The 16,842-nt window shown below is 36.2% G+C and overlaps 1 protein-coding gene across 1 annotated transcript; it reads right to left on the bottom strand.

The window, feature by feature from the left end:
• Nucleotides 1-732: 732 nt before the first annotated feature.
• CHORDC1 (cysteine and histidine rich domain containing 1) lies at nucleotides 733-14,465 on the bottom strand. The gene is made up of 11 exons (XM_031552297.1): nucleotides 14,462-14,465; nucleotides 12,558-12,607; nucleotides 10,771-10,827; nucleotides 10,147-10,307; nucleotides 9,496-9,596; nucleotides 8,493-8,551; nucleotides 7,411-7,481; nucleotides 7,089-7,194; nucleotides 5,809-5,928; nucleotides 5,226-5,288; nucleotides 733-4,721 (listed from the first exon to the last, which is right to left on the bottom strand). Exons 1-11 carry the CDS (start codon nucleotides 14,463-14,465, stop codon nucleotides 4,578-4,580), a joined length of 936 nt encoding a protein of 311 aa, XP_031408157.1. The 3' UTR covers nucleotides 733-4,577.
• Nucleotides 14,466-16,842: the final 2,377 nt, after the last annotated feature.

Genomic DNA, 16,842 nt, shown 5'->3' with positions numbered 1-16,842 from the left:
AAAAAAGCACTCATTCTGAACAGCCAGAATTGGTTATTGTACAGGTACAGTGGATGATATTAAACTCATCATTCAACCTCAAAAAGGGAAGGATTAGATTGGGAAGCTCTTCACAGGGAGACTGGTGAGGTGCTGGAACAGGCTGCCCAGAGCTTGTGGACGCTCCATCTGTGGTGATGCTCAAGACCACGATGGATCAGGCCCTGGGTAGCCTGGTCTAGTATTAGATATGGAGGTTGGTGGCCCTGCCTGTGGAAGGGAGTTGGAACTTAATGATCCCTGGGGTCCCTTCCAACTCAAGCCATTCTGTGATTCTGTGACTGCTCAACTGCATGATGAGTTAAGCTGAATTAAAAACACATTCAAACATTTATAATGCCTCTACATTACAAGTATCTGTTTCTACAACCCCTTGGGCTCAAAAGACTCACTACAAATGCATATGTGATGGCACTCATGGACAGCAGTGTCTTCATTCCTGTTCGTGCTACTAAGAAATTAAAATGGTCAGCAGTTCAACTGCAAATGCTGATTTTACAAACATCACTGGATGTTTGTGCCACTTGGCCACTGCACCCCTCACAGACACCAACCTGTGGATAATGCCATGTTAATAACTGCATTACAAACCCAAAGAAAAGTTCTCTCCTACAACAAAGTAAGTCAAAAAATCCAATTTTAACCAGCATGTAATAAGAATTTTATTGAAAAAAAAACAACAAAGACATGAGATTAATTTCTGCATGAAAGTTTTATGAATGTGCAGAATCAAATAACCATGCAAAAGGATGTTTTCCACCCTCCCCCAACTGTAATTCAAGACTCATTTTTATGACAAAATTATCATTTCAAACAGTGTTCCAGACACGTAACTCATTACTTTAAATATGATCTCTCTCTTTCCTGAACAGAGACAAAAACAAACAAACAAAAAAAAACAGTAGCAATTGGAAAACACCATCGATTAACGGGTGCAGTATTTAACCAATAATCATGCCATTTTTAAAGAATGCAAGCAAAAAATGCATTGTTACATAGAATAAGTAACTGTTTTTTTCAAGGCAAAATTCTATTCAAAATAGAACTAGTCCCTAAATTACTGAAATGGTGACTTGATAGTGCAAGTGCTCCAGAAGATCATCAGATGGAAGTTTTTTGTGAAGCTACATCAGAGCCATGTAAAATGTCAGAGCAGCTGAACAGCCCAGTGCTTAACAGTTCTAGCATTAAAACTAAACTACATCCAAGGAATGTTCTGTTCTAGATATGCAGTGATACAGTAATTAGGAAAATGGGCCTAAACATGAAGGAAAAGATTAGAATTTGTCACAAATTGGTACATACACATACTGCTTTTTTTTATTAAAAACACATTATGAAGAAAAAGCTTGACATGCACCTGGACAGTTCTATCTGAGACATGTAACACTGTGTTAGATGAGGTACAGTGTGCTATGGTATGGGTTTGAAGTCTTACAAATTATAAAATTATAGCTAAACCGCTAACCAACTTGTTAAATACAGCACACCGTCCAAGAACATGGAAAAGAGGGTAAATTAAACTGCAAATAACCCAGTATATATTTGTTTGCGCTACTGAATTTCACCATTATTAAACAGGGTAAAGCCTATGCAAGCAAAAAATGCTTAGCTTAGCTTTCAAATCTTGCTTTGGAGAGGTATTATGATTTGTTTGGTATACCACACCTTTTTTTTTCCCCCTCATTTACTAATAAAAGTCACAGTCAAACCCACATACCACTGAAGTGTCAGCTCTCAGTAGCCATGTAAAGATATCAGACATCAGTGCGCTAAAGACTGCTCTGTGCAACCACAATAATTTGCTCAGAGCACTCAGATTCAGCAAGTAGATTCAGCAAGTAAATTCAGCAAGTTTTTGTACCTTTATGATGGTTAAACACAAATGAATTTAAAAAGCTGCAAAGAATGCAATTAAACAAGAAACTTAGCACAATCCATACTGTCCTTCTATTTCGAATGCCATCAGCCATTGACAATTGGACTATTATTTATAAAACCCTAGACCTTCTTACCTCATCTAAGCTGGGATTTTTTGTTTGCTTGCTTTTTTAAACAGATGCTATTTAAAAGCATTTACATCATCACTGATGTGAAAGCAATCATTATGTAACTCCTGAAGCGTTTGCAGAGTTCCCTGATGAGTATGAACAACAGGGAAAGAGTGGAAGGAATCAGTGAAAATACCAAAGCCCAACTGAAGACCATGTCTGTAGGAGCTTTCATCCATTCACTACCAAGCCTATCCAGCTCCCAGCAGAATCTAGTTTCAAAGAGGCAAATAGTTACAGGGTCTCAAAGCTGCAGCATTAACAGCAGAAAGTCCATTCACTCAAATTTTCATGAGTTAAGGGTTAAATGCACTCAGGCCATGTGAATCGCTTAAAAAGATATTTTTTTCCTGATGAAATTCCCTTTCCCTTGTAGTTCTTTAAAAAAGATTTTTACAATGTAACTCACAGCATATGATCCTGCAATTATATTGAAAATCTGTAAAATAAAATGCAGGAAAGATACATTTACAGTATTGATATACCCACATGCGTAGACAGATATTTTAACCTGCTTAGAAAATTAGAATTTTATCCTGATGTTTAAATATTGCCCAAGTTCAGACTTCTGCATGCAAGAACATAGATGGCATGCTGATAGCTATAGCTGTTTAGAATTCTTCATCCACTGAAGCAATTTTTCTTAGCACTGGACTAATAAGACCTCCAGCTGTTGGCTCAGAGCACATGGGGGAACGTTGGAACAATTTTTAGAGGACCACTTGCAGGCCTATGCTTCCATAAGCTTGTACCCTACCACTTCACAGCATCTGACCCTTAAACAAAAATAATTTTGATAAAGGCATTATTAGAATTCGGTTGAATCTGTCATGTAAGATTTTAGCTGGAACAGTTTAGCAGCCACAGTTCCTCCAAGTCGATAAGGAAATGGGTAAAGATGCACCAAAACACACCACTGGTGTGAGGGGCAGTTTATTTGGTAAAGTGTTTGCTACTATGTCAGGGATAAATACTGCTAGAGGCAGAACTCTGGACTGCTGGAAAACAGTAGGAGTTTTAGAAATCCCTACTTCATTTCAGAATGCTGTTTCTGAGTTCCCCATTTCTCTTGGATATCAGGTCAAGCAAAGGTAGGTAGGTAGATGAGCATCAGCACATTTTGTGGTCAACAAAGCTGCTTAAGTTTTAGCACGTTATATATTTTGCTTAAATTTGCTTAACTTAAAAATGTGTTTTCCTCCCCCCACCTCCCCTTACAGCTGCAACCCAAAATTGCTTTTGCAAGCAGAAGGAGAAAGCAACATTAGTGCATGAGTTTTTGCTTAGGTAAAAGCCTCATCTGTAAAACTATCGTGCTTTCAGATACAAATCCTAAATGCTGCAAAACTGGAAACAAATGAAAGGTCTAGATTTCTAATTATAGTTTTGCTTATGCTTCTTCAAAGCATAAAAATGCTTTTTTATGCTTTGAATAAAAATATTTTAAAATATTTTATTTCAATAGTACGCTTATGATTTGAGACAGACATTTTAACGCTTGTTGTTTATTTCTCCTAAGACTTGCTCTGTGAATTTAGTTCTCAGATCACTCAGGAACAAGAGAAGGCATATTTGTAACAAAATAATTTTCCTGAGACAACTACATTGTGTACTGCTCTCTCCTACTACAGATATCCACACTGAAAATATTCAAGATGTTGAACGTTGTGGGATAGAATGGAGCATACATTCTGAAGATGGTGTGAAATATATACAGTAGTTTGGCAGTTTTACAAAGTTGAGGTACTGTTACTCATTTTACCACCCCTTGCCTTTTGCATTCAACAAATCAAACAGCAAAGGTACAAGAATAAGAAATATCCTCTCTTGTCACCTTTGTTTTTATTTTAATTTGATCTCCTGCATTTATGCTTGAAAGACAGCAAGAGTCAGGAAGTACTGAAGCTCTTATCAAAATACCTTTTATTCCATCCCTTTACAGCCAAGAGATATTGAAACAAACATTAGTTCCAGCAGACAAAAACAGAAGTCTACAAGTGCTTTTTAACATTTACTTTCACGTGTATTTTTAATTTAGATGTGGAATTGCATGTTCATTACTTCAAAAAGTCAGGCTTTTTTCCCTTTAAAATTGTGTGCTTCATAATGAAGAGTTCTGATTCTAACATGTACTACCAGAGTCCCAGTCTAAACACAGCACTTGGAAAATTAACACACACTGCAGACTGACAGCACATCTGCTTGCATGGTCAGTGCATAGTAGGTAAGGTTGTAAGCAGAAGGCAATAGCTCTTTTATTTTAAATCCTCATGGAGACACTCCAACTAGAATAAATATTCTCAGGAGAGCAAGAGCAGAAGAAATAGCTATTACTCTTGAAGTTGACACTTTCATTCACTGTGCAGTAGAACTTTGTTGTAGAATGGAACAAGATCAAACATTTAAAAAAAACTATATAAAAATTAAATACTTGATTACAGTAGCAAGTCACCACTTCACAATAGGAAATCTCATCTTTTGGAATTATTATTGATCTGAATTCTCATTTGTTTGTTGGGTGTTGGATACTGGTAATTCAAGACTTGCCCATAATAGAGGCTCTGCTTTTCGCATAGTAACCTCAATCTTTGTAGCTGTCATGTTCACATAACTCCTCTTTACATCAATTACCTGAAACAGAAAACATATTTCACACTTCGCCTCGAGAAACAAACATTCAGAAGTTTGGAATCAAGTTAGGAAGAGTATCTTATCATGAGACATCAGCAAATATTTAAGCAGGTGAAATTCCCTCTTTTCTGGACAAAAACAGCTATCTCCCATTCTCAAGTGATAAATGTGTGTCTGGGCATACAAAACATGTGACTAATGCACACAGTATGCATATAACATATCATGTATAGAGTTTTCTGTAACACAACTATCATATCCAGGATAAGATCTTAAGATAAACTGACTTAGAAGGGAAGTTTCATCTGCTGTTCTAAGAAGAGTCAAATAGTCACTCGGGGCATTAGATTTGAATTTAACTATTGAATGATATGCAATTGAATTTCTTTCAATAAGCCAAGAAAGCAGGAAAAATTAACAGCTTTTAAAGAGAAGCAGTTGAAGATTTGTGTGTTTTTTGTGCTTGTTTTTTTTTTTAAATAGAAAAATGATTCTTATACTTACTCCCCATAATTTCACATTGTGATGAAATTCCTTTTCTCCTTCAAATACAATATGGATATTTAACTTAAGAGGAAAAACAGCAGAAAATTTAGTCAGACTAAGAATATGAAGCACCTCAACTATGTTTAAGTATGCTTAAGTAAAATGCATTACATTAGGACTCAGATCCTACATGAAAAGTGATCAAATTGTCACTCACACACAGAAGTGGAAATACAATCTACGAGACTGTGACACAGTACCACAATGTGTATACAGTGGAAATCGTTGCATTTTGTCCAAGAGTAAGAAATCACAGAACCATCACTTCTAGCACTCCCTAAATATTACTGCCTGTGAAACCGCATGCCATCAAGAACAATGTTCAGTTATTTTAAGTCAAACACAATGAAATTACAAATCTGTAATTATTTACATATATGCCAATGGAAGTCATTACACTCAGGATTTAATTGCAGAAGTCTAATTAAAGATTATTTGCAGCCTTATCAAAGTATGGATGTCTCAACAGGAAAGAAAACAAAACAAACTACATATAATTAAACACAAGGGTCAAGAATGGCATCTTAAGGCAGATACTCACCATTGTGCTATTTGCTTCTACATAGCTCAGATCAGGAACCGAGTTCTTAGCATATATAGAAACAGTCACTTCTCCTCCAGTTTGATGCCAATCATGCCTACATGGAACTACTTTCTTTCCCTATATAAAGAAAAGGTCATGGAAAAAGATGAATTCAGAAGTATTTTTTACAATATTAGGATAAAATCCTGGGGCTATTCCAATAGCCAATGAACTAGGATATGATTACGTGTTCAGAAGTGAGTGCAAAACACTTTTTTATTATACGCACTATACACACACACACACACACACACGTGTATAATACAATAATAAATATATGTTCATGATAGAAAATATGGGAATAAAAGAGGGGCACTGTGATGAAGCGTAATAAAAATATTTTCTGTTGGATCAACCTCCTTTTCAAGACTGGAGTTACCCAGCACGTAGCAGTATGGAACATAAAGAAAAAAAAAAGCCAGAACTCCCAAGAAATTTTCATATCACTGCAAAAAATTAAGTATTCCTCCCTGTTCCCTAATTCATGAAAAAATGAAATAGTAAAAAGAAAAAACAAACCAAAAGCAAAAAAGAACACAAGATCCAAATAAGTAAAAAGATAAATTTAAAAACCAAAAAAAAAATCTGCAGTCAAACAACAGTCAACTAGAAGTTCATTATCTGAATAGAAAAACATTTAATGAATTTCTGAACATTTGAGTAACTACTTTACAAGGCTACTTTCTTGCTTTAGGTTTATCACTTCAAATTTTATGTTGGTTATTTACGTGTCTGAAATTACTGCTTAAATACAAGCAAATCTTAAAAGCAAGCAGCAATTTTGTGAGTGAGGAAGTAAAGCACTTGGAAAGCAGTCATTATAAAATGAGGTAACAGAATCACATCTTCTATAATAAATCTTTGATTTTCTTTTAAGTGACATATTTGCTGCATCAAACTGAATTTACCTCAGCAATTAAAAATATTAATAAGTGTCTTAAGTTGCATCCAACAGTAAGTCTTCCTATTAAAGCTGAATTTGCCAAGAACACTTTTACATTTATACATGCATTAAGGCAAAGAAAGGCAGAAGCATACTTGTGATGGAGTACTACCACAGATCACTTCAAACTCCTTTTCTGTCCTGCCATGCTGTGCACAATACCCTACACATTATTTCATAGGTAGTGATACAAAGCAGCTCAACAATAGTAAAAGCTCAAACAACCTATGAACTACGTTTCAGTACTGAAAGTTTAGAATAACCAGCTGCATAAGGTAATGCTAATGGTACTCACTGCATCCTTTTTAGTCCATACATGTGTTCCTGTTGTGCAGCCCTCTTGGGCTAAAAACGTATTGAAGTCAGATGTTTTCCTTTTACAGCAGCTCCAGTATTTCATCCTTTAAAGTTTGCAAAGAAAGTAGTGAAGAAGCAATCTTTAGGACACTATTGTGGATACTATCATTCCTTTAAGTAGAATTACCATTAATTTAGTAGATGTTTTTCAGTCATTACTTTTTTTGATTGCAAAAAATACAGAATGAGTACAAGACAACATCTATGACAAGAGCAGTAGCAGATTAAAGACTAATTAAAAAATTAAACTGAGTACTAACCCTTCATGAAATATAGGCACGCCAGAATGGTACTGACACACTTCTTCAGTGCTGTGTGGTCCTTGGTACGTCTAGTGAAACAAAGCATTTTACTATTACAGCAGGTTGGACAAAGTTGAATAAAAACAAAAAAGAAAATAACAAAAAACCAAAACACAACAAACAAAAAGAACTGAACAAAATAAGATAAAGCTTTCCAGCAGTTAATCCAAGTCCAATCAGAATTATTATTTTGAAAAGATATCTCCATTCACAAAAGCTTCCCTGGCACACCATGCTTACGAACTATGCTTTGTATTGCTTCAATGGATACAGTATTGGTGTCACCATTTATGTTCACAGAGGTCATTCAAGAAAAAAAAAATTCAGAGAAAGTACTGAAAATAAAGTTGCCATTCATAAAAAACATGGATTCTCAAAAGAAAGTAAATGATATATCTCTGACACTGAATACCACATTAGCTCTTCCTAATACAAATAAGTGCATTACATGAATTCCTCCCCCACCAGAGTTTCAGCCAAGAGCCCACATTTGTCAGATGTACAGTGAATTACCAGCTTAAATTTTCCTTTACTGTACATAACAAGGGTGGCAGCAAAAAAACTTAACTGTCTGTTTCAATGAGAATGTAATAAAAAGGCTAATTTCAGTGTTAGGTGTTAAAATGTTTTCTTTGGGCAGGAAGCACTACGTGGCAACCTCTGGAAATGCTTCTGAAGAATACACTGGTATGTACATAAAAGCAACTGAAGTGTTAACAGTAAGTCACCTCTTACCAATATTTTATTTAGCATTTTAAGGTAAATGCTTCAGCATTGCATGTTTGGTAAGCTTACTAATTAGAAGTTCAGGATGGATAACAAAAGAAAGAGATTTTAGACCTACTGCACTATACAAAATAGCCCACGTGTGTCAATACTAATGTATGTTAACAATTGTATATTTGTTAAGCCCAGTGGAATTTATCCTATTTCCAGTCAATTTGTAGCAGAAACAAACAAAAAAGAACAAGAAACAAAAAACAGAACTCCGCATGTAATGGTTTAGGAAGAGGGCATAAAGATGGAACTGAATGACTTACTTTTGAACAGCCTGCATTTTTACATGGTGTCCCTATCTTGATTTCATCACTGTCCTCCTCTGTAAACAAAATTGTATTGTAGAAAAAAGCAGCTGAAGTTTACAATGTAAAAAACATTTTGCTGCTATTGAGAATGTAAAGGAATTGAAGAGTAGATTACAAAAAAAACAAAAAAACAAAAACAACAACAACAAAAAAAACAAAACAACCAAGAAACAAGCAACTTCTGCATGTTATTGAAGTTTTCCAAGAAAGGGTAACAAAAAAAAAAAAAACCAGAAATTATGCTAATATTCCAATAAATTCATTATTTCTGCCTCAGATTTTAGCTTCTATACATTTATGCTAATATTCCAATAAATTCATTATTTCTGCCTCAGATTTTAGCTTCTATACATTTATGCTGTTTTAAGTGGAAGAAAAAAAAATAAGGATAAAAAAGATTGCTACAATCATACACAAAGGGAAACAATCAGAAGACTCCAATCACTCATTATGTTTCGTTTATAAAGACTAAGACTATAAAAGGATCCAATTGCTGCCTATAAATAGACACAAGCAAAGAATCTGAATACCAAGTACAAAGAAAAGCTAAATGACAGTTTTTGCTAAAACATAAAAGGGTATAAAATTGCCATAAATCACACAGATTGAATTCAGCAATTCTAGTGTCTCTAAAGGAATTAAATTTGAAGTGATCAGTGAGATAAAAAGAGGAAAAACAGACAAGGGAGAACCAACCAGTTTTCAGGGGAACGTCACCCGTTATGAATAAGAAGCTCCAATAATTGCAGTGGGAATGTATTGCTCCTACTACCCAAATTCCCACACTGTTCACATTTAACTTGGATTATAGTTCTACAGAAGGAAAGTTATCTCAGATTACTGAGAACATGAATAATCTTGTCAAACAATTGCCTTAGAAAGAAACAACAACAAAAAAAGTAATTTATTTGTCTGACAGTAAGTATCACATACCTACTTAACTTCCTTATATCCTTACCTTTTTTCTCTTCGTTTTCTGATGAGAGTTTCAGTTTATCTAGTGCTTGCTTCAAGGAAGCTGAAACTTTCAGCTGCAAATTTGTCATTGGCTCATCTGGGCTGAAAAAAAAAAGTCCATGTATTCATGTCAACTTCATGGAAAATAACTTATAAAAGATGACAGCAGTAACTTTTAATCTTTTGTTAAGCCCCTTCCTTTCTAATCTCCCTTAAAGTAACAAACCAGATTCCTAGGTGTCCATTCTTACAGATTAGAAATTTCAAATGCCTTTCAACAAGAAATCCTAAGTGCTGTACAATAAAAACAAATCAGAGAGATTAAGGAATCTACATACAAACACCTTAATGTGTGTTAAGAATATATGAAACCATAAACACTACTACAAAACACTTTCTAAGCTACAGAGCTTTACACTGCAATTTTGGTTTGCCATGAAGCTAAATGCTCAGCAATCCAGTACTACCTTGTCTTAAACAGAATTCTTTTAGCTCACTTTGCAGTTAGAGACAATGTAATCACTGCTAGCAAAACCAAACTCTTTGGGAATTTTACACTGTATGAAATGAGTAACACTTAATCATCAAACAAGCTTTAATTTGGCAAATCAACCACAAATTTGGGAAAGAAAAGGGGTTTTGTATACAATACCTTGGTCTTTTAATTGTTTCCAGTGGTTTTGGTGCTTGAATGATGTGTTCCTGAAATTTGGGTTTCAGTTCAGCCAGCTCTTTTCGCTCAGTGGTACTTTTAACATCTGGTTTAACAGGCTCAGGAGGTTTCTCACTATTATGGAGACCCTTCGTACAGCCCTATCAGGGAAAGTGTATGTTTTTATGCTTATACATAAATGCAGTGTATTTTTTGTGCACGCTTATACAAGAACTTACAACAGTTTTTGATATCTTCAGATTCATCTTCCACTTTAGCCCACATATAAGATTGGCCATAAAGGTAATCCTATAACTATGACAGAAAATACCTTCATTTGGATACACTTTAAAGAAAAATATATATTTTTCACAGTTGAGGGAAAAAAAAATTGTCCTTCATTCCTACCAATTGTAAATAAGTTTTGATAAAACAAAGCATGTCTATTAAAGCTTGAAACATAAGATGCAGCTACAACTTTAGAGCAAGAAAATCAGTGTATCCAAGATTTAAGACAGTTGTAAAACAAGTAACAAACTTTAAACACGTAAGCAGATGTACCACTTGATATTTATCACTGTGATTTGGCAAGTGTAATAACTGTAAATAAACGTGAACACATACCACAATGCTTAAGAAGTCAGAGAAGTCTGTTGTTCTTCTCTTACAGCATGACCAACCCTATAAACAGTTTGGAACAAAAATAGAACAAGTGTGACTACCCTATTTAGCTGCAGCTTCTGAAAGACCAGTTCTACTCTTTTACAAAATGGGACAATATTTTCAATACCCTGCATTTTAAGAAGCCAAGGACAGCTGTTCCATCTGCCATTTCTACTTCACTCACGTTGCCTTAATCAGAGAATTTTCACTGAACATTTTCATGACAAGTTAGGTACCAACTCCATATGAGAGAAAGCAGAAATGTTACTTCAACCCTTACGTTAACATTTGAGAAGAATAAACAAATTTTATACTTGAGACTACATTCACCTGTGGCAAAAGATTTGGACCAGCTTTACAAAATGAAGAGACTTTCTTTGTAGTCAGATCTTTCAAGTACTCATTTCCCCCCACAGTTCTGGAGATTGCACTGCAGATATACTTTCCCACCACACTGAGAGCTGGAGTGAGGCACTGGCTCACTGTTCAAGTAGATGGTTTGAAAATATCCTTAAAATATTCACTATTTACACAATCCAAGAGGTAAAAGGTTAACCCCTGCTCACTTGGATTACCTACAATCCACATTAGGAAGAAAACCTAGAAAATCGTGATAAATTTCATTAGGTCTAGAGTTAGGAAAGCAGGGGTGAGAGGGAAGAAGCCGAACCATGCTCATTTAAGAGAAAGCAAACACAGCTTTTTGAGGTATCTTTATAATTTTTGTCCTTGTAATTATGTAGAAGTCTTAAGCACTGTACTGAGTACAGTTACAACCTTATTTAGACTATGGCAATTTATCTTCTATAACTGTATTGTACTGCACGGCAAAATCACCATCAGCTCACAGAAAACGTGATACCCAGCACACAAGTACCTCCACATACTCCAAACCACCACATGGCTGGATATGGATGAAACATATTGCCAGCAAAGCAGTTTCTAAATACCATGAAAAACTGCTTGCCCCACAGTTAAGTAACAGTTCCAAATCCTAAGAAAGGCCATTTATGCTTCATCTGTATTAGTACTTTGAACAGTGCTGGGTTCTGAACACCAGATTCCTGTGTTGCTGACTGGTTAAAAAGTATTTTCAGTACTGTTTTGGCCTACCTATGCAGTTCTCTGTCAAATAATTCCCAACAGGCATTCTGTATATATCGAGTAGATCCTGAAGCAGGAAAACAGTTCAATAGAATGAATGTGGGCTATGCAGTTGGCCAAAGCACACACAGCCACTGCAGATATATTTAATTCATTACTGAAGATTTATCCTGAGAACACTGGACAGTTACACCAGAGGCACGGGTGAGCAGTCCCAACTTAACCAAGGTATCAGGTTAACAGGTTAACATAATGCAATCATTTTCTATGGTAAACAAATGTCACACTCATGTTAGTGCTCTAGTCATATAAAAGTGCATGCAGCTGGTCTAAATTCCAAGCAGATTAATTAACAGAGAGTAAGATACCTCTCAATACCTCCAGAGATCTATTCACAGGACCTAATTAAACTGTTGAGAGTCAAATAATAGAAACACAAGACATGTGGACTTGTATGACATTTAAACCATATGGATACAGTTCTAAGCTTCTTCTGCAGCTTTGTGGAATTTCATGGGGTTGCTCAAAAATGATAGACCGGACAGAGAGACTGACAGCCTTTGAAAAGAGAAAGAGGAAAAGAAGTGCACTGTTTTACATATATGGAAAAAAGGTGAGACTTAAAAAGGCATTTGCATACTCACTTTGAGAGCATCATGAAAGACTGGCACACCTGGATGATACGTGCATGAATCTAGAAGAAAATGGCTATTATTAATATTCAGTTGTACCAAGAATTCTTATCTGATCACAAACATACAAGCACTATGAGTTCACTGAACTCAATAAGTATCTTGTTCTTACATCACTGCTTGTGGTCTCCTAGGTTGTTTGAGGTCATGAAGTCAGAAGCCAATCTTCAACATGCACAATTTAGTTCTGTCAATACTATCAATTGCTACTAGATTCTGTACAAACATGATGCTAAAATACTTCTTTCATTAATTGAACTGTGGATATTCATAGATGTTTATCAACATTACAGTTTTTTACGTAGCAATTGTTCCTTTTTACTTAATACATGTATTTTTCAAGTGTAATATAAGTGCCTTCATTACGTAACATTTCTGACATATACCGTATGGATAATTTAATGATGTGAATCAAAAACAAGATGGGAAATATCAGTTGCCTTCCAGCCTTTAAAGCAATTTGGTTTTTATTTCTGTTTTTCGTAGAAACAGCTAAAATTAAAAATGACACAAACAGTAACATTGTTTTATAAGCCTCCATAAAACACAAGTGTGCATAATACCACATTTCAAATAAGATGAGCAACACACAACTTTACTAATACTCTGCCTACAGATTTTAAGTGGACTATCAACAAATGACTATGTTTTTTATGTATACATATATAAAAATACATGGATTTTGAAGAACTTTTTCCTCTGGCTTAGTATCTTCTTTCATCACATACTCAGTGCTTAAGTCTCAAGCACTAATGTGTTCAGACAGACACACTGCCTTAAGATGACATTTCTTACCTCAGTCAAAAGGAACACACTTTAGGACATTAGTCCTTCAGCAAAACTTACATATCCACAAAGTACCACCAATATTTTCAGCTTCAGGATGAAAAGTTAATGCTAATAAAGCTTCTAAGAATAAAAAAAAATAGATTTATTTTGTACAAAGAGCCCAGGGCTTTGCTGTTTTCTTTTACTTAAAAAATACAGGGTGCTCTTTTCCAAGTTTATGAAAGCATGCTATCACAAGCATCATGGTAGCAGAACTAAGCTATCTGCATCTCAGATTATTTCTGAATGAGAAGACCTCAATTACTATTTAGTACGTGAGTTGAAAAGAGAGAGGTGCTATTAATTAGTGCAATATTTCTCAAGACTTAGAGACATCTTAGAAACAATTCAGGGGCAGCTATCCCTCACATATCAGATGCAGACAAGCACCTGTTTGTCCATCTGGCCAAGCCCAGTCCTTTCTCCTTGCTTCCTTAAGCCCCTTTGGCAGGCAGTATATTATGGAGAAACAACAACCCACTCTCTGCTGCTATCTCACAAGGGCCATGTGCGCACAACAACAGAAGGTGCAGAGGCAAGCAGCTCTACAGTGCTTCAAGAAGAGGCAGTGGCACTTTAAGCAGTCTGACCATTCTATGCATCAGAGAACAGAAGAACATCCCTCGTTACCATTCGTACTGAGACCAGCAACACTTGTCTAAGTGAAGTTTTCATTCATAAAAAATATCCTATATCAGATTAGCAGGGAGAAGAAGGAATCAGGGCACACATCAGCAGTCACTTCAACAGGTAAAAGTATGATCTATTTCTGATTTGTATGAGTTCAGCTTTACAGCCTTTGGGTGCTATTCAGCATTTTTTCAACTCACCTCTCCTTAAACAAACAAACACAAACAAACGCTTTTCAAAGCAATCAATATTTCTCTCTTGCTCAAATCATTTCTGTAGATGCAAGTAACACAAACTGTCATTTTTCTTTAAATGAAAATCTGATACCCAAATCAATTCCAGTTTACCACTGCACACACTGTTGCCTGCTATTACTTTACTACTACATCCTTGCTTACCCATCCTTATACTTCTTGTTACATGGCAAAGTAGAAAACAGTAAAGGTGGTCCAAACTTAAAGGTATTTATGATGGAATCCTGCTGAATTCTTGATGACAAAGAGAGGTATGTCTACATACAACTTACAAACTGATCTGCTGCCCCGTGGAAGCACTCCAATACTTCACAAGCTATGCTTTACAGCTCAGAAGCAATGGAAGTTCATTTAACTCGATGAACTTCATCCAGCTCCTTGGAAAAGTGAATGCGTTTGAGAGGGTACTGATTCCACCTTATTTCTCAGTGTTGGAATAAAAGGCAGATAACAGGAAAAATATTGTATGTGAAGAGCTTATAAACAGTACACAAAGAAAGATTTAGGCTGAGAAACAGAATGGACCAGAGGGTGCACTTTAAAGTAACAGAGTTTGAATAGTGGAGACCAAAGTTAAACAAAGTTGAAAGGTCAAATAAACTCTAAAAATCTAGGCTATCATTGCTTTCAACTCTAGCTCACCCCAGCTCAGAAATATGTAAAGTAAGTTTTCCTCAGCTCTATGATCACATTGATCCTGCAGGTGCAACACCAATACCCTTGACAAATGAGCTAAGTCCTCCTGTTTTGGCAACAAACCAAATAAAACTGCATTAACAAAGATTCTAATTGCGGCCTAAAACAAAGTGTTGCAGTTAAGTGAGAAAATTGGGACAAACATATGTGTACACCTTCAACCTCTTTGCGAGCACCACCTTTTCAAACCTATACAGAAGTATTTCGTTACACCATTGTATCAGTGGCAAAATTGGACCTGGTATTGAAATGGATTAGAAATGTCCATACAGTCATTAATTCCCAGAGAAATAAACTAAAACTCTACTGTCCCTTTTGGAAGCTAAGTTCTACATCCAACGCTGCACAGCTCTCTAACTGTATGGATGTAGCTAGTTGTTACTGTATCTGAAATGCACGTTAATTTTGTACCTTGCTAGGCATGCCACAAACGATTTCGTAAGTGTGTTCAGTCATACCTGTGTAGTCATACCTTTAATGCTTTCCCTCAGGCTGTTTTTCCTGCCTCTCTTTAAGAGGCACTGCATCCTTTGTGTCAGCCAGTTGCCACCTGATCATTTTTTTGAAACAATGAAAGCTTCTACAGAAAATACATGCACGTTACGTCAGCCCGCTGATTCTAAAGAGAATATTAAAGGCCTCTTATATCAATCATTGCTATGGGATATCTATTCTACAGGCTGAAATTGTGATACATCCATAACAGCTTTGAGGCCTGTGAGCCTCATCTTGTATTTTTGTTGGGAAAAAAAATATATAAAAAAAACCTCCTCATAACTATTGATCTTAAGCTTAAGTGATAGATTATATCAATATAAAGTTTATCAAAGATCACAGGAATACATATTTTGGTGTTTAATATGTGTTTCACTTAATTCCTAAGATTTAAATGTTCTCCCCAGCTCTAAAACACTTAAAACTGACAGCTAAATGCAGCTAGATAGGGTCTTAGATGCCTAAGTAGCCATAGCCCTATTGATCTTAGTGAAGTTTAGTGGTGCTGAAAGCTTTAATTACTCTCTTTCAGCTAAACATGTTAGACCTGGTCTTCTAAAGTAGTCTTGAAAAAACACATCAGAACAGCTTAGGCTAGGACATAGGAACTCCAAGACCCAGTCACTTACTGAATAAACTTCATTGTAGGAAGCTGTCTCTCACAATCACGCAGTTAGCATAGAGCCACGTCCATTAGGTCTGATCCACTCCAACTTATATCACATACATCAGAAAACACAGTGAAAAACTGTTGTTACACAACAATGAGAACAGGTCATAAAGACCTAATGAAAGTTTCTGACATAGGAAAACCTATCTAAACCATATCTACTTTGTCTTTTGAGCTGAGCTGGGGCGGGATAGGATTTCTGAATGGCAGCACTCCAAAACTGTGTGCCCATTTCTGCTGTTCCTAACATTAGCAAGCCTACACAAAGTGCTGCCCCTCTCTTTGGAGATATTTATCTCAGGACAATAACATTTTATGCAGTGATTTCTTAGTCTTAGTGATTTCTTAGTGTCAGATCGCATCAGCCGACTTCTAAACTCGTGCACTGCGCCAGAAATTATGCTAACACAAAAGGCCCACCCTAGAAATCTCACAAATCAGACGAGTGCAAAGCTTGCTTAGAACTGCAGCCGGTCGGACGGGGGGCAGCCCGATCTGCTGGGGGGCAGCCAGCCCACAACAGGGCACTGGAACGGATGGGTTTTAAGGTCCCTTCCCACTCAAGCGGGCAGGACAGGCACTCGCTGACAGCACTCAGGCGGGCAGCCGGGCTGTGGGCTCAGCACTGAAGGCTCAGCACTGAAGGCTCAGCACTGAAGGCTCA

The sequence above is a fragment of the Meleagris gallopavo genome, chromosome 1 (genome assembly GCF_000146605.3).
Source record: "Meleagris gallopavo isolate NT-WF06-2002-E0010 breed Aviagen turkey brand Nicholas breeding stock chromosome 1, Turkey_5.1, whole genome shotgun sequence".
NCBI classification, from domain to species: Eukaryota; Metazoa; Chordata; class Aves; order Galliformes; family Phasianidae; genus Meleagris; species Meleagris gallopavo.
The sequence above is the reverse complement of the archived record's forward strand: the minus strand, read 5'-3'. Positions and strand labels throughout refer to the sequence as shown.

Coding starts and splice junctions, on each gene's coding strand:
- CHORDC1 (XM_031552297.1), bottom strand. Junction 10,828..12,557: donor TCTTTCATGATGCTCTCAAA/GTGAGTATGCAA, acceptor AACTGTTTATAG/GGTTGGTCATGCTGTAAGAG. Junction 5,289..5,808: donor TAGAAGCAAATAGCACAATG/GTGAGTATCTGC, acceptor TTTCCTCTTAAG/TTAAATATCCATATTGTATT.